We start from the raw sequence: 19392 nt of genomic DNA, 5'->3' as shown, positions 1-19392 counted from the left end.
TTGGTTTGCAATACCAAAAGTGGCACGGTTCGTTTACAACATTAGTCATGGATTACGTGTGAAAAGATTTTTTTAGGCTTTCAAACTGAACAAATGGCTAGAGTACTAATATTTCATATCTTCTAAGTTGAATGCTTTTAAGGGACATCACGATAAAACCATTAGATTTGTTTTTTGGGGGTTTTTTCATTAACGTTTCTACACCATCCCGATATTCATAGCCGATTTCCATCGTCCAGCTTGACCACCTCTTTGGTTCGGAAAACCTCTCTCAAATTTAGCGCTGTTAACATTACGTAATGGTTTTGAAAACGAGGGAATTCATTTTGTAAACACGAACACGTAATGGCGGGCAGAAATGTCGGCGACATTAATGACACTATCAGTAACATTCCGTTTTTCAGCATCGGATTTTGGTAAAGTCATGGTTATTGTTGTTTTTTTTTTTTATAAATTTAAGTAAATTTAGAATTAGGAATAAAGTGACATTAATCACCAACATTGTCTGGACCGTTTCAGACGGATAGCCATTTTTGTTTACAGGCGACGGTGTGCACATATGACGCAAAAATTTACATATCCAGATTGTTGATCAACAAATCAAGAATCAAGAATTTTTTTATAATGGTTAATTAACCTCTTTATGTGCATTATTCAGCGAAAACCAACTGGCATTGTTCATAAAGTGATGCTACTGATATATATGCAATAATAATAAAAAAAATCAATAAAAAATCGTTTTCCCACCATGTCGCTGACTACCATTGTATTCCAGTGTCATTAACTACAGCTCGACTAATATCTTAACATGTATTGTGTTGTATCATTGGGAAATAATTTTCAATGGTTCGAAATTTGCCTTCATTTTATCAAAATATATTTTACAGCCGAGGCTGGACTCGCAAGACCAAACGCTTGATACACAAACACGTGCATGTTTATATATGATTTACCGAAAAACCGTGTTTGTACGTTATACGTAACAAACTGAGGTTAGACTCACAAAGGCCCAATATACTACATTTGTAGATAATCAAACTCCAAGGGGGATAACTCAGACATGCCTACATCTACTGGAGTGTTAGCTGTCGGAATGAAACAAGTTTCCAACAACCAGCAAATGGGAGATGGATACAATCATGAATAAATATTAAACGGTCTGCAAATATTATAACATTCATGACGATTGCCTATCATACATTTCCTTGTCATGTCTGAGCGTGTTTCACCTGTAAACAAATGTCATTTATAGTAACCATAATATTGTAACAAGGCCGATCAGAGCTTAATTGCACTCTTTTCTATAACTTTACCAAATAATTCTGATAATAGGAGCATAAAAATATGTAAAAGTAACACAGTATATTGCTGGGTACTTTATTGTCTAACATATCCAACAAAGTCATTTGTACTTTAAAATAATTTGTTTTTTTTTCTTTCAACAAAGCGTAAACAATGTTAATGAATAAATGAATGTTAGTTAGCATACCCATTACGTCATTTCCGTCATGTTGTATATTTGTTTACCGACCCACATATCTGATATAAAGGTAAAACCCCATAACATGACGAAATGTAAAGATTAAGACCTTCCTAATGTGAAGATCCGGTTTGTCGCTTCCCTTTTACAAACCATTTTGTAGGAGTGGTGGCCTTCTATATATCGCTCACGCTTTGCCGATTGGTTTTATCATATAACGCAATCGGGACTTACAGTATACACACATGTGACCTGATAAAAACACGTGTTTAGAGGTGTAAACATCCTGTCGTGTATTTACCTGTGTATGTCCGGAAGTCACAAGTAGACCCGAAAGGGTTCATGACCCCATTTTGTCGTTGTGGTTTTAAGAGCTATTGTTGATACTGTAAGTGTTCTGTCTCATTGATGTATCATGCGTGTGTATGACCAAGCGAACGTGAGTCACTAACTGTATCTTACAGTCAATGGAAAATGTCTTCAAAACACAGCATGCCGTTGTGTGACGCAGTGTGTATTTATATCTTCTAAGATCTGGAAGAGCTAGACATTCTACTACTGTATTTTTACCACAACACTGTCAAAGTACGCCAGCAGACGGTTGTCATTTTATTTGTATCTAGATTCATAGTATTGTAGAATATGACGCCGGGACGGTCGCACTAAAAGTCAGCAGAGCCATGACATGAGTTTGCCATGTGCTGGTAGTGGGGCAGACGACACATTTTGACGGCAGGTTGATGAGGGTATGTGATGAAGACGAAAGTGTTCGCTTTGATGGGAGGATTTACGTCTCTCATGCAGGTCTTCGCCTTATGTACTCCATGGTGGGTGACCATCCAAAGGGATGACCGCCGGACTGTCTACGGCCTATGGTACACACTCTCTTGTGAAGTTTCACAAGGCGTGTCCTTCTGCAAGACGCTGTACCATCACGCGCCTCACGAGGAACATGACGTCATCGATGTTGTTTGTAAGTAAACTTTTAAAGAAAACGATGTATTTACTTATAAGATTGTTCTTAAATTTCTTATTTGTTATTTCTTTAACGTAAATCTATGATTATGCTGATTATGGCGTGCTAACGGACACTTTAAGTAACAAAACTATGAACGTTATAATGTATACTCTCAAAGAGCAGGTCTAGTATAACCTGATCTACGACTTGGTCTTAGGAAATGAATTTCACGTAATAGACAATACATCTGCATGTCGTTTAATTATCCCATTTTATTCTGTAGTGTTATATACTACCACTATTTGGCACATACGTCGCCAAATACTTGTTCGAGTCCCCTAAATAGTAACACAACCAGACCATATCCAATGATATACGCGACCTATTTTTCTGGTATGTATAATCGTAAGCCAGGTGTGTATGCCAGTAGTTGTAAGCCGAGGATCTTGTGAGCTTTATGTCGACCATAAACAAACAGACATGAACTGTTTATGACATACGATGATTCGCGTTACCTGTAGTGCTTATGGTATAATTATTAAAACCAACTTGCGAGATACACCTGAGATATGGTACAACGATTTTTACGTAAGCGAGATATGTCCTTGTTATTATACAGGGGCATGGTATATTGTTACTTTTGAGAAGGGGTGGGGAACAGGCAACATTGGAATTTAATGAATATGAAATCTTTAAAAAATCAATTTAATAAGGGAAAGTTTTTAAAAAATACTTTAAACACCTCAGGATGGATTAAAGTACACGTAACAAGTCCTCGTGTCCATATGCTGTTAGTACCTTCACGACACAATTCAAATTCTACTTTTCCGCTGATATCATCGTGTTTCTTAATTCTCCTTGGAAATTATTGAATTTTAGCTGTATTTATTTTCAGTTTAAACTTGATTTCATTTCTTTTCCATAATGCGTATTCGGTTTACTCTCTGACTATAATACGACATTGCACTCATCACAGTGGTCGGATGACTACACAAGGGCTGTTTTGAAACTTTCAATGTTGTATGTTGATTTCAAGATGTAACAAGAGCTGTATTAGGATAGCATATCTCGTATATGTATGTTTAAAACGTATTTCATGTGAATGAAAATAAGGTCTTTTGGGCCCCATAAATATAACAAATATGGTTCAGCATATTGGTGTTAATCCATGTTATTGCTTGAATAACAATAATAATGATCAACTGTTCCTTGACATTTTTGATCCGGTACTACTTCAAAGACGTTACTAAAAGAATTGAGCGCAAGACTTGCTCCCAAAATTTACAAGCAGAATATAACCTTTTTGAGCCGCAGAAATGTAAAAAGTATGGCTCAAACTATTGTTAATTAATTATCAACAGTCCCTTGACATTTGTGTTTCAGTAGTGTTTATAAAAACTGGCTAAACTTCCTCCTTCCTCTCCGTATAACACAAGCACGTTATAGGGACAAACAGGACCTTGAATTTATATTACACAATAATGATACGTTGTATCTTAACCATACAATAATTTCGACATCTCACAATAATGATACGTTGTATCTTAACCATACAATAATTTCGACATCTCACAATAATGATACGTTGTATCTTAACCATACAATAATTCCGACATTACACAATAATGCTGCGTTTTAACTTCACCAGACAATAATTCCGACATCTGACAATAAAGCTACGTTTTAACTTCACCATACAATAATTTCGCAGGAGAGCGAAATTTAGCGTAACCACAGGACAATTAAGGATGATAATCTGATACTATAGTATAATCATGCATTGTTACTTTGCGAAACAATCATTACTATGCCATACTATGATTATACATTATAACACTGAGAAATGTTTTCAAACGTTTATTCACGACTAAGTAGGTTTTTGTGATGCACAGGGTCTTCTATTTTGAAAGAAATAAAACTCATAGAAAGGTATTAATTTTGGGTTACAGGGTTCGCTGAATGGAAATTAACATAGAAAGGTATTAATTTTGGGTTACAGGGTTCGCTGAATGGAAATTAACATAGAAAGGTATTAATTTTGGGTTACAGGGTTCGCTGAATGGAAATTAATTTTCAAACTGTTGCCATAATTCTCATATATTAGATAGAATAAGTGGCATGTGTTGTCCTTATACGACGATATTGAATATTCATATTCCTGTAACCAATAAGACAAACGTATCTTTCGTGAACTTTACTACTTGAACTCGCGTGTTTTAAATGTGGTATTGGATAGCAAAGTTGTGTAACCCGCCCATACTAGTTAAGATAATGGGAGTAAATACCTTCTAATAAAAAGAAAAAATCGTCAACGCGAAGGGGTTGCTAAAGCAGGATAAGTCTGCTAGTCTGGAGTGTTCGGGGTTCGATTCGGATCAGTGGAACAAGGGACCTAACCGGTAGTCTGGGGTGATCCCTGTTGTGTTAGGATCGCTTAGACAAGATCAATTCGCCAGTTTTCATGAAGTGTTCAAAGTTGTGTTGATATCGCTACATCAGGATCAGCCTATTTGTCTGGACTATTCCGAGTTTGTTTTGGATCAATGAAGCAGAGACCACACCGCTGGAATCTCTACATCAGGATCAGCGCGATGGTCTGGACTGTTCCTAGTTTAATTTGGATCAATGAAGCAGAGACCACACCGCTGGAATCTCTACATCAGGATCAGCTCGATAGTCCAGACTGTTCCTAGTTTGGTTGGGATCAATGAAGCAGAGACCACACCGCTGGAATCTCTACATCAGGATCAGCTCGATAGTCCAGACTGTTCCTAGTTTGGTTGGGATCAATGAAGCAGAGACCACACCGCTGGAATCTCTACATCAGGATCAGCTCGATAGTCCAGACTGTTCCTAGTTTGGTTGGGATCAATGAAGCAGAGACCACACCGCTGGAATCTCTACATCAGGATCAGCCCGATGGTCTGGACTGTTCCTAGTTTAATTTGGATCAATGAAGCAGAGACCACACCGCTGGAATCTCTACATCAGGATCAGCGCGATGGTCTGGACTGTTTCGAGTATGGTTGGGATCAATGAAGCAGAGACCACACCGCTGGAATCTCTACATCAGGATCAGCTCGATAGTCCAGACTGTTCCTAGTTTGGTTGGGATCAATGAAGCAGAGACCACACCGCTGGAATCTCTACATCAGGATCAGCTCGATAGTCCAGACTGTTCCTAGTTTGGTTGGGATCAATGAAGCAGAGACCACACCGCTGGAATCTCTACATCAGGATCAGCTCGATAGTCCAGACTGTTCCTAGTTTGGTTGGGATCAATGAAGCAGAGACCACACCGCTGGAATCTCTACATCAGGATCAGCCCGATGGTCTGGACTGTTCCTAGTTTAATTTGGATCAATGAAGCAGAGACCACACCGCTGGAATCTCTACATCAGGATCAGCCCGATGGTATGGACTGTTCCGAGTTAAAGGAAGGGTTGTCGAGTGGTAGGTTATGTGATTTTACCAGCTCTATCAGACACTTGTCCACTCCGGATGTTACATCCTCTCTGTGTGACAGGAAGATGCTCTTGGCATTCCAACTATCATCATGACGAGGAGACACTTTTAACAAAATTTTATAAAAAGTGGGTGATAAATCACAGGTTTCTTGGCTGCAAAATCCCCCAGTAAACATGACGTGGTCGCCGATGTATTGGCCTTTTCCGGCGTCTATCGCTATGTGGAGTGTTCTCTGGAGGGCAAAAAAAACCCTGGACCGGTTTGTTTTTTTTAGCTTTTTATTTTAACTCTTATCGTATAATGAATAACAAAGCAGTAAGTGGTACAACACAAATTAAATTTCAATCAAAATGCTAGGCTACAACACAACGGAGTGTGGCATCAATAGAAGTACAACTGGTTTATAAGAACAACACTTGAAATCAGGCATAAAATATAACAATTTTGATTTATCAAAAGCGACATCACAGTCCACGATTTGTAAAATGTGTTTTGAATGCATATTCATGTCTATAACAAGTATTTCACTTTTATGAATAATGAAGAAAAACCACCTTCGCCTGTAAACATAAATGGCTTCCCCCCTGAATCTGTTGACGATTAATGTTATTTATTTTGTAAATCTGATGTTATCGGCGCTAAATTTGAGAAGGGCTTCCCGAGCCAAAGAAGTGGTCAAGCTGAACATTGGAAATCGACTGTGAATAGCGGGATAGCATAGAAACTAACTGGACGTATATAAGATACATACTATCAATAACAAAGTTAATGTTTTAACCGTGACATCCCTATAATACAAAGGGTAATAGACAATATCAAATAAATCAATGAGCGTCAGTTCAATGCCGGATTGCCACGCGTCGGGTGAGTATATTCGATTCGACGTTTTTTCAAAATAGCTAAAATTCCTTTTTCGTTGAATAACAGTTCTTATTTATCAAATGGCTTGACTATAGTGATCACGCGGGGCCAATACCTACACTGAGATTTATTTCCACTTGGTTTGTTGTAGGAGTCGTATGTTCTCGGAACGGCTTGTGTCATATGAAGACGGTCTTTACGGGTGATGTGCAACTGACTGACATTTTTATAGCGTCATCACAATGAAATAGTATAGCAAGGACCCCGTGTCATCACAACCGGTGATATAATATGTAGACAACATGAAGCGCTCATTTCAGCTAAACGTCAAAGTAGAGAGATGCATATACAAATATGTTTACCCAACTTAAACCTTCCCCTATGGGGCAGATAGTCGATCAATACTCGGACCATAACGATGTGTGCTTACGTAGTAGGGCATGAGGGGGGAAACGCAGATATAAAGAATAGAAGAGAACAATGTGTATGTTAGAAGGTAAGAATGAGTACATGTCATGCCGGTATAATTTGAACACCTTGTTAACCTTGTACAATACTGTTGAATATGCAGTTAGGACTGCAGGCTCAATTCTGGTCTCCTGGCTGTTATCTGATGACTTTTAACTGTATTTGTGTCCAGGCTGTCCTGTTTAAGTAGTGTTTCCCTATATCTGGACCTCTGTGTGATATTGAAAAGGATATGTCTGATATACAAGAACAGTTCAAATTGAACTTGTAACACGCGCATGAATTCCTTGGTGAATTAACAACTTTGTGTAAAGACGGTCTGTAACAGCTGACTGATAGTGTTTATTTATCGATATTTTGAGGGGACCAGGCACGGGAAATACGATCGGAAGGAAGCACGCTGACATTTTGTCTGAGTGTAAGGCCTCGTACTCTGTACTGAGTAAAACATTAAATATTCTGTTTATAATGTCATACATCGACTAGAGCCTGGGAACGTGGCTGTTCGTCGAACAGTGGGGAAGTATATTGCACTTGCACGAACTACAACACACTTAGGGTTAGAGGATACTCGGGTTACATATATCATCAGTTTAGTACATATATCTACTTAAACAACAAATGATATATGTTAAATGTGTATGATGATAGGGTGAGACGATACTCGGGTTGTAACAGGTTATACTAGATATACAGTAATCAGGGATATGTCGAAATGTCAGCGAATTTCTGACATCTATATGTAGGTGTGTTGAAGTATAAGAGCATCGCAGGGGTGATTTGTGTGAAATAGAAATACGTTTCAGATTGAATATGATAGGGTCAATTATGGCGACTTTTTCAGTTATACAGGTCATGTGTTTGATCCAAATACGTAAACCATATATTCTGGAAAAACGTATGTGAATTATCATAAAAAACAGCTTCGTATATGTATAATCTGTAAAGAATTATGATAATAAGCGATGTATATCGGTATGGTACAATCCACGATATTAAACCGGTATGGTACAATCCAAGATATTGTACCGGTATAGTACAATACACGATATTAAACCGGTATGGTACAATCCACGATATTAAACCGGTATGGTACAATCCACGATATTAAACCGGTATGGTACAATCCACGATATTAAAGCGGTATGGTACAATCCACGATATTGTACCGGTATGGTACAATCCACGATATTAAACCGGTATGGTACAATCCACGATATTAAACCGGTATGGTACAAACCACGATATTGTACCGGTATGGTACAATACACGATTTTAAACCGGTATGGTACAATCCACGATATTAAACCGGTATGGTACCATTCGCGATATTAAACCGGTATGGTACAATCCACGATATTAAACCGGTTTGGTAAATCCACGATGTTGTACCGGTATGGTACAATCCACGATATTAAACCGGTATGGTACAATACCCGATATTAAACCGGTATGGTACAATCCAAGATATTAAACCGGTATGGTACAATCCACGATATTAAACCGGTATGGTACAATCCACGATATTAAAGCGGTATGGTACAATCCACGATATTGTACCGGTATGGTACAATCCACGATATTAAACCGGTATGGTACAATCCACGATATTAAACCGGTATGGTACAAACCACGATATTGTACCGGTATGGTACAATACACGATTTTAAACCGGTATGGTACAATCCACGATATTAAACCGGTATGGTACCATTCGCGATATTAAACCGGTATGGTACAATCCACGATATTAAACCGGTTTGGTAAATCCACGATGTTGTACCGGTATGGTACAATCCACGATATTAAACCGGTATGGTACAATACAAGATATTGTACCGGTATGGTACAATACCCGATATTAAACCGGTATGGTACAATCCACGATGTTGTACGGTACAATACACGATATTAAACCGGTATGGTACAATCCCCGATATTAAACCGGTATAGTATAATCCACGATGTTGTACGGTACAATCCACGATATTGTACCGGTATGGTATATTACACGATATTAAACCGGTATGGTACAATCCCAGATATTAAAGCGGTATGGTACAATCCCCGATATTAAACCGGTATGGTACAATCCACGAGGTTGTACGGTACAATACACGATATTGTACACGGTATGGTACAATCCCCGATATTAAACCGGTATGGTACAATCCCCGATATTAAACCGGTATGGTACAATCCACAATATTAAACCGGTATGTTACAATTCACGATATTAAACCGGTATGGTATATTACACGATATTGTACCGGTATGGTACAATCCCCGATATTAAACCGGTATGGTACAATCCACAATATTAAACTGGTATGGTACAATCCACGATATTAAACCGGTATAGTACAATCCCCGATATTAAACCGATATGGTATGGTACAATCCACGATGTTGTACGGTACAATCCACGATATTGTACCGGTATGGTATATTACAGAATATTAAACCGATATGGTACAAACCACGATATTGTACCGGTATGGTACAATACACGATATTAAACCGGTATGGTAGAGTCCACGATATTAAACCGGTATGGTACAAACCACGATATTAAACCGGTATGGTACAATCCCCGATATTAAACCGGTATGGTACAATCCCCGATATTAAACCGGTATGGTACAATCCACGATATTGTACCGGTATGGTACAATCCACGATATTAAACCGGTATGGTACAATCCACGATATTAAACCGGTATGGTACAAACCACGATATTGTACCGGTATGGTACAATACACGATTTTAAACCGGTATGGTACAATCCACGATATTAAACCGGTATGGTACCATTCGCGATATTAAACCGGTATGGTACAATCCACGATATTAAACCGGTTTGGTAAATCCACGATGTTGTACCGGTATGGTACAATCCACGATATTAAACCGGTATGGTACAATACAAGATATTGTACCGGTATGGTACAATACCCGATATTAAACCGGTATGGTACAATCCACGATGTTGTACGGTACAATACACGATATTAAACCGGTATGGTACAATCCCCGATATTAAACCGGTATAGTATAATCCACGATGTTGTACGGTACAATCCACGATATTGTACCGGTATGGTATATTACACGATATTAAACCGGTATGGTACAATCCCCGATATTAAAGCGGTATGGTACAATCCCCGATATTAAACCGGTATGGTACAATCCCCGATATTAAACCGGTATGGTACAATCCACAATATTAAACCGGTATGTTACAATTCACGATATTAAACCGGTATGGTATATTATACGATATTGTACCGGTATGGTACAATCCCCGATATTAAACCGGTATGGTACAATCCACAATATTAAACCGGTATGGTACAATCCACGATATTAAACCGGTATAGTACAATCCCCGATATTAAACCGGTATGGTATGGTACAATCCACGATGTTGTACGGTATAATCCACGATATTGTACCGGTATGGTATATTACAGAATATTAAACCGATATGGTACAAACCACGATATTGTACCGGTATGGTACAATACACGATATTAAACCGGTATGGTAGAGTCCACGATATTAAACCGGTATGGTACAAACCACGATATTAAACCGGTATGGTACAATCCCCGATATTAAACCGGTATGGTACAATCCCCGATATTAAACCGGTATAGTACAATCCACGATATTGAACCGGTATGGTACAATCCACGATATTAAACCGGTATAGTACAATCCACGATGTTGTACCGGTATGGTACAATCCACGATATTAAACCGGTATGGTACAATCCCCGATATTAAACCGGTATGGTACAATCCCTGATATTAAAGCGGTATGGTACAATCCCCGATATTAAATCGGTATAGTAAAATCCACGATGTTGAACCGGTATGGTACAATCCACGATATTAAACCGGTATGGTACAATCCACGATGTTGTACCGGTATGGTACAATCCACGATATTAAACCGGTATGGTACAATCCACGATATTAAACCGGTATGGTACAATCCACGATATTAAACCGGTATGGTATATTACACGATGTACCGATAAATTTTAATTACGATTGACAATGTAACCAGAGTGGTATCTTTATTTTATCTGCAAAATGTGCATTACTAGGTACAGTTAATACTGAAGGATGCAGAAGAAATCACATACTTTACCCGACAATGACCAAATGGTACTTCTTAAAAGTCTATTAAGCGAAAAACCTTCACTTCCAGGCACACGTATATATTCGTATAAGAACTTTTAAACAATTGTAAACGAAAGATGAATAAACAAATGGTGTACCATTCTAAATGTATTTAGTAATCGTACGAACGGTTCGCTTACATGACGGTTTGGTCTGGGAAAGTAGAAGTTAACGTCCGGCTAACTGAGCCATTTACGCATCTTCAACTTTTCAAATTATCGATTCTGTGTATTGACAAACAAACAGAACTACCAAGCTGTGTTTGTCGTGTTGAGCTGGCCGATTGCTGTTCTCTGCACGCATTTTCCTCAGTAATTCAATCAACTCCGAGTGCCTTTACTTTTCCTGACATTGATTTTTGTCAGGTTTTAGTACCTCTTGGTGCTGAGTACCGCTCGTTGCTGTTTCTAGGATGATGGAAAAGCAACTCTCACTTGTTAAATATCTTCCGAAAGCACAGAAACGTGACTTTTTACCCCTGGGGTTGTTACATGACCTCCAGAAATAATAAAAGTATTGCTGACACTGACGAAATGGAGAAATATGATTTTAATGGTATTCCCACTTGGTTCATTTGAAATTTTAATGTTAAGAGGCCATGCGGAAGAGTCAGTGACATGAAATAGTTGGTCCCTGTTCATACCACAAGAAACCATACTCAAACATATAGCATTGTCTAACGAATTCAACCCATCACCGTTCGTAGTTCTACTCACACAAGAGAATTCAACCCATTTCCCTGTGTCGTCCTACGCACAAGAGAGAATTCAATCTATTTGTACTACGTGGTTCCACTGATATAAGAAAATTTAATTCATTGGCCCCGTCGATCTACTGGCACAAGGAACTATGGACACGAGACATTTCAACCAAACGTCATCTGTCGTCTGTTGACACTAGTGGGGTCAAGTGATTGCCTCCCCATTTTCTGCTGACATCTGTAGAGTCATCCCGATCCATGCAATGTCTCCCTTACGCCATCAGCACATGGTTATACGTTTAAATCTGTGGAATGAAAGAAAAAGAAATCGGTTTGTGAGTTGATATACGAGATCATTACATGTAACATTATAAAGTAAATGTATACGTGATTAAGAAATATGTCTAACTCGTGCGCGGGTATCTCATCCCAATTCCCGGACTTATAATAGTTCCCATGCACAAGTTAAGCTTTTAAAAATCTGCAAATTTGACTCCGCAAACAGCTCCTTGTAATCAGATCCTGTATGGTGTATCGATTTTCGATGATAACCTTATTTCTAGCGACCTTTGCGCTGATTCAGCATGTACAATAAACACTATAGTTTTCCCTCAATGATTAAAGACATTACTTAATACAACTCGATTGACTCTAGTCTTTCTCTAACGGGTACCACTATCATTTGAACAAATGTTCTCCCCTTTCTTTATTAACTGTGAGTGCCGAAAGAAATCTTGACCCCCAATACCCGCCATTTCATTTCTGAGATAGAAAAAATATAGTTATTTTCGAACAGTACAAATATGATTATTGAATGTAAAACTTCAATATAGATTTATAAAATGAACACTGAAGAAATAAGTTGTTGTTTTCCTATGTCCAGAATGTGTCTGTTTACTTTGTTGTTATATTGAATAGATATTGTTTAATCTCAGTTGACTGTTGAAGTATTCTGTTCTGTATTCACAACATTCACATACTGATGTTGGTCATAAAACTAGGTTGGGTTAGATTCATGAAGGTCGCACGAAGCCTGAAGGTCAACCAGGCGAATGCACTTACCCTTGAGGGTTTTAAAGTCAGACAGTGATATTTGGAAACCCAGTTAATGACGAAGACTTGCTATTAACTAACTTTTTTTACTACGTACAAATGGAAATGGCGTGCTTTTGAATAATGTAAATTGCACGATTCGCGAGTCCGCAGACTGTTTTCGATCAATAAGCAATCAAGTACTATATATAGGGGAATCACGCGTTTTGGGTTTTTTTTTTTTTTTTTTTTGGAAAAATATTTTGAAATATTTTTCTTGTAGGCTTTTTTACATGTACATTGTGTTTTATTTTTCGTCGTGGATAAAATATGGATACTTATTTTACATTTTAATTTTTATTTGTCCAGTCCTATGAGTAACAAACATCGCAACATGAATATGGTATTTATTCTAGTGTAAAATTCTGAGTAATCCGTTCAATCCATTATCACATAATTTCATTATGTGATCATTTATCGGTGTAAAATGATTTTAGGCAGACCGTCACATTCTGTTTTAAATTTGAGTAAAACAAAATGTTATGCGGCTGAAGCCAATATACATTTGTGTATGTGTTGTTTTACAACAATTTACATGTTTCGTAACAATGTAAATGTGTATTGTGTTACAACAATGTACATTTGTGGAGATGCTGTGATTATAGTGTGTCTGTTGGTGTATTAGAAATATGAGAGCAATATGTTTGTCTATTGTCATACTAGGAGCAGTCCAAAATCGATTGTGAATGCGAATTCAATTAATTGAAGGTTAGGTTTGCCTGGCTACATAATTGTTGTGTAGTTCTGCTAAATATCATACATAGTATGTCCGGAAAGACGGCAAATACGGATAGAAACGACTCGATTGCGTGAGCCATCCAAGATATGTCTGCTGGCACCATCACATTCTGCGCAATAAATGTACCGAAGATTTCCTGATTCTAAAATAACTATCACTTGTCTATAGTAAACCCTGCTCACTCAGAACAAATAGATTTCTTGACAACCTGCTTAAGCAGCTGAAACGTTTTCGTGTTCAGTATTAGGAATTCGGTTCACTGTATTTGTACTAGGAAATATGTAATTCCAGTCGTTTCCCATTTTGTCATTATGTCAAGTTTAATCTTTAAACGTCTTGGACTGGTTTTTGATTTAAACAACCTCAACGGTTATTCAATTTGTTAAATTTGAATTTTGTTTTGATTTACAGCTAATTTCTTGGAGTATGAGATCGAGACGATGGTGGGCGCATGCGTATGCCTTGCCGCCACAGCCCTTGGCACCATATACCGACATCGCGGAGCCAATAAAGATTCGCTCTCGTACGGCTTGGGTGGAACACTCTTGCTAGTCGCTTCAGGTATGACATTTGTATCGAAGATGTCAATTATGGCAACTTCCTCGGACCGTCAATAGCTGACGAGTTGTCTATTTGAGTTGTCTGTTTTCCCCGCTGGGGATACACTGCGCATTTTAATGCCCGCATTCCCCCTCGTGTCATACTAGTTCTCATACTTTTTTTCTCCGATTCAAGTGTTCATTCTTCACTACATTCCAAAAGGACCCTGTAATTAATCACAGTCGTTGTAACTGGTTCTATAAAGACGAATATGATTGAATATGTGTCGTAATACCAAAGACTTACGCTCGCCCGAATGATGGCGTTGATGGCAGATGTTTGTAGGTTCATCCACAACATAAATTATAATAACAATATTTCTAACAGATGATTTTGCCTGTTTGGATCGGGAGACTGGTGGGAACAAATTTCGTACTTAGATTTTTGTTATTCTATATTTATGATATTATTTCAAATGTGATATACTATAACAATCGTTAACTCAATGTGATATACTATTACAATCGTTAACTCAATGTGATATACTATTACAATCGTTTACTCAATGTGATATACTATTACAATCGTTAACTCAATGTGATATACTATTACAATCGTTAACTCAATGTGATATACTATAACAATCGTTAACTCAATGTGATATACTATAACAATCGTTTACTCAATGTGATATACTATAACAATCGTTAACTCAATGTGATATACTATAACAATCGTTAACTCAATGTGATATACTATAACAATCGTTTACTCAATGTGATATACTATTACAATCGTTTACTCAATGCCATTACTTGCTATGTCTCGATTACTGAAGATGTTCGAAGATTGCATTGTGATGGAGTACAATAACTGAAGCAAGATTGTGAGATAAAGTGAAAGAGTTTTGATATTTTTAGCATGGTTGTGGAGTGAAAATAAAGTAGTTTGATTATACTATAATGTACTATGGTTGTGACGGTACAATAACGTTACAGTTTCTCTGAGATTGAACCATTGTACGATTCCTTCATTTTCATGATTAAGATGTATAAAGGTTTGATATAACACGACACATCGTATATCATTTGTAGTGTTGCATCTGTTCTATAACAGTTATAGACTTGTATATGTTTCCATACCTACAATAAAATATATGTTACATTTGTTATCAGGGACAACAGTCTGGGTAGCTATAGGCAAACTTATAAAGGAGAATATTGACCTGGCTGGACATGAGACTATAGACATTCCTTGGTCACTCATCATATCGGCGCTGTTTAGTACTGTTCCATTTGTCCTTGCTGCCGTTACGATCCCCTTATTGGTTGCGAACTTCCGTGAATTGAAACGAGACAGAGTGGCCGCACGTGCTTTGGAGGACAAGATTCAATCGAGCACGGCAAACCTTTACACGACGGACATAAGTATGGACCGCCTTCCTGGGTACCACAATATGGGAACGTCACTGACGCCAGCTCCAAGTTTCTCAACACTTGACTCAACGGCTTTTCCAGGCGATCCCGTGACGACAGAACCAATCAAAAGCGGCGAGATTTTCCTGTGATATAAGTAGTGTTTAATGTGATATATTTAACTGTTATTATGTAATTCTGAGCTGGTTTCTGTTATTTGTTGGTGTAGAAGTATCAGATGTCAAACATCTAAGTGATTCATAGTTATTTTGATAAAAATGGCTATCAGTTACAACTACATGTCCATGTATTACTTTTATGAATTCCTATAATTTGACATTATTCCTAAAAATGTGCCATGTTTTTTTAGCTTAAATTGTGACATGTACATCTATATGGTATTTAATTAACACTGATCAATTAAATTATCTGCTAATATCATAATTGTTTAATCATAACTGAATGAAAAAAATGTATCTTTGAGAATCAGTGAATAGAAACAATACCATTTATAGACAATATCGATATCATGTGAAATCGACATAGAAAGCTGTTGATTACATCGGCGAAGTGATGACAACAAAAAGTCTATCTACTTTTGCTACATCGCTATTCTTCTGGTGATTAACATTTTACAAACGAATGATATGTTTTATTGATAAAATTCATGGATCTTACTCACTAATTAATGTACAGAGATTCCCAGCGAATGTCTACATACAGAGCAATGCACGTGTCATTCGCCGAGTAATGACTTGTGCATGGTGCAGAAATGTACATCCGACATTCAGTAATGCATGTGCATCTAAACAGCTACATCTGTAGTGCGCAGACGATGCTTTATTATTGTAACAATGCCAGAGATTGTTCTTACAATGTAGGTGTGAGAAAGTACCGTATTTTTTGTCATTTATCTGTGAGCAGTCTGGCACAATGTAAACAAATCTTAAGTTACCTGTCGTGTTCACAGTCGATCAGAACATACTCCAAAAACACGTACATGTATGTTAGGATTAGAAAGACAAATGTAAGGAATACCTATTATTGATCATAAAACTACAGTGATTGTGTGATGAAGGATGATACAAGAGTGATTGTGTGATGGAGGGTGATACTAGAATGATAATGTGATGAAGGGTGATACTAGAGTGATAATGTGATGAAGGGTGATACTAGAGTGCTAATGTGATGAAGGATGATACAAGAGTGATTGTGTGATGAAGGGTGATACTAGAGTGATAATGTGATGAAGGGTGATACTAGAGTGATAATGTAATGAAGGGCGATACTAGAGTGATAATGTGATGAAGGGTGATACTAGAGTGATAATGTAATGAAGGGCGATACTAGAGTGATAATGTAATGAAGGGCGATACTAGAGTGATAATGTAATGAAGGGCGATACTAGAGTGATAATGTAATGAAGTATGATATTGCAGGGGGTTGAAGTATGATATTACAGTGGGTTGAAGTATGATATTACAGTGGGTTGAAGTATGATATTACAGTGGGTTGAAGTATGATATTGCAGTGGGTTGAAGTATGATATTACTGTGGGTTGAAGTATGATACTACAGTGGGTTGAAGTATGATATTACTGTGGGTTGAAGTATGATATTGCACTGGGTTGAAGTATGATATTACTGTGGGTTGAAGTATGATATTGCAGTGGGTTGAAGTATGATATTACTGTGGGTTGAAGTATGATATTGCAGTGAGTTGAAGTATGATACTACAGTGGGTTGAAGTATGATATTACAGTGGGTTGAAGTATGATACTAAAGTGGGTTGAAGTATGATACTACAGTGGGTTGAAGTATGATATTGCAGTGGGTTGAAGTATGATGTTACAGTGGGTTGACGTATGCTATTGCAGTGGGTTGAAGTATGATATTACTGTGGGTTGAAGTATGATATTACAGTGGGTTGAAGTATGATATTACTGTGGGTTGAAGTATGATATTGCACTGGGTTGAAGTATGATATTACTGTGGGTTGAAGTATGATACTAAAGTGGGTTGAATTATGATATTACAGTGGGTTGAAGTATGATACTAAAGTGGGTTGAAACTGTGGGTTGAAGTATGATATTACAATGGGTTGAAGTATGATATTACAGTGGGTTGAAGTATGACACTACAGTGGGTTGAAGTATGATATTACTGTGGGTTGAAGTATGATACTAAAGTGGGTTGAAGTATGATATTACTGTGGGTTGAAGTATGATATTACTGTGGGTTGAAGTATGATATTACTGTGGGTTGAAACTGTGGGTTGAAACTGTGGGTTGAAGTATGATATTACAATGGGTTGAAGTATGATATTACAGTGGGCTGAAGTATGACACTACAGTGGGTTGAAGTATGATATTACTGTGGGTTGAAGTATGATACTAAAGTGGGTTGAAGTATGATATTACTGTGGGTTGAAGTATGACACTACAGTGGGTTGAAGTATGATACTATATTAAGTTGAAGTATGACACTACTGTGGGTTGAAGTATGATATTACTGTGGGTTGAAGTATGATACTACAGTGGGTTGAAGTATGACACTACAGTGGGTTGAAGTATGATATTACTGTGGGTTGAAGTATGATACTAAAGTGGGTTGAAGTATGATATTACTGTGGGTTGAAGTATGACACTACAGTGGGTTGAAGTATGATACTATATTAAGTTGAAGTATGACACTACAGTGGGTTGAAGTATGATATTACTGTGGGTTGAAGTATGATACTACAGTGGGTTGAAATATGATATTACAGTGGGTTGAAGTATGATACTTAAGTGGGTTGAAGTATGATATTACTGTAGGTTGAAGTATGATACTACATTGAGTTAAAGTATGACACTACTGTGGGTTGAAGTATGATTATAAGTGGGTTTTGATCTATCAATATTCTAACTATCCTTTACATATACCGCCGCCATTATTCACATGTACAAGAAGAGTCCTGAATATATTCTATATATACTCATATATGAACAGTTCGCTGACTTTGCATTTAATAAATTGTTTAAATATTTGGAAGCACCGTATATTAAGAAAAAAATGTATGTTTGTTGCAACTTTCTTCTTTCCTTGGAGATAGTATGAATGTGAAAGTATTTTGAAAAATTGTGTGAATTGTTGTCAAGCGAAATCAAACACTTGGGTGTGTAAAGGGAGATCACTCTTGTTGTAACCCTCATATGTACTTATCGTGCCAAGACACATTCTAAACCCATGGCACTTACTACATGTTTTTTTTTTATTATGTGAAGCTCCATCGTTGCTTTGCTTTTATTCATCTGTTACTGATTTATGCAATACAAAATAAAATGGATTAAACAGTCGTGTTTACATTTTTCACCAGGTACTGAAAAAAGAAAGCGTTCGTATTTCGATGTACGTTCATTATATTGGCTATCTGTCGGCGATTGTTATTCCTACTAAATACGAGCAGATGGTTATCATGGATTTCAATACTTGGAC

The 19392-nt window shown here is 37.4% G+C and overlaps 1 protein-coding gene across 1 annotated transcript; it reads left to right on the top strand.

Moving 5' to 3' along the window:
* The first annotated feature begins 1956 nt into the window (after positions 1-1956).
* LOC132563619 (uncharacterized) lies at positions 1957-19252 on the top strand. Its single transcript, XM_060228360.1, has 3 exons — positions 1957-2453; positions 14373-14522; positions 15677-19252. Exons 1-3 carry the CDS (start codon positions 2234-2236, stop codon positions 16066-16068), a joined length of 762 nt encoding a protein of 253 aa, XP_060084343.1. The 5' UTR covers positions 1957-2233; the 3' UTR covers positions 16069-19252.
* Positions 19253-19392: the final 140 nt, after the last annotated feature.

Source organism: Ylistrum balloti, unplaced genomic scaffold, assembly GCF_031769215.1.
Source record: "Ylistrum balloti isolate Yb309-2 unplaced genomic scaffold, AGI_CSIRO_Ybal_v1 Utg371802, whole genome shotgun sequence".
NCBI lineage: Eukaryota > Metazoa > Mollusca > Bivalvia > Pectinida > Pectinidae > Ylistrum > Ylistrum balloti.
Note: the sequence above shows the minus strand (reverse complement) of the source record. Positions and strands in the feature narration are given on the sequence as shown.

Coding starts and splice junctions, on each gene's coding strand:
- LOC132563619 (XM_060228360.1), top strand. CDS start 2,234: ATGAAGACGAAAGTGTTCGCTTTGATGGGAGGATTTACGTCTCTCATG. Junction 2,454..14,372: donor TGACGTCATCGATGTTGTTT/GTAAGTAAACTT, acceptor TTTGATTTACAG/CTAATTTCTTGGAGTATGAG. Junction 14,523..15,676: donor ACTCTTGCTAGTCGCTTCAG/GTATGACATTTG, acceptor ATTTGTTATCAG/GGACAACAGTCTGGGTAGCT.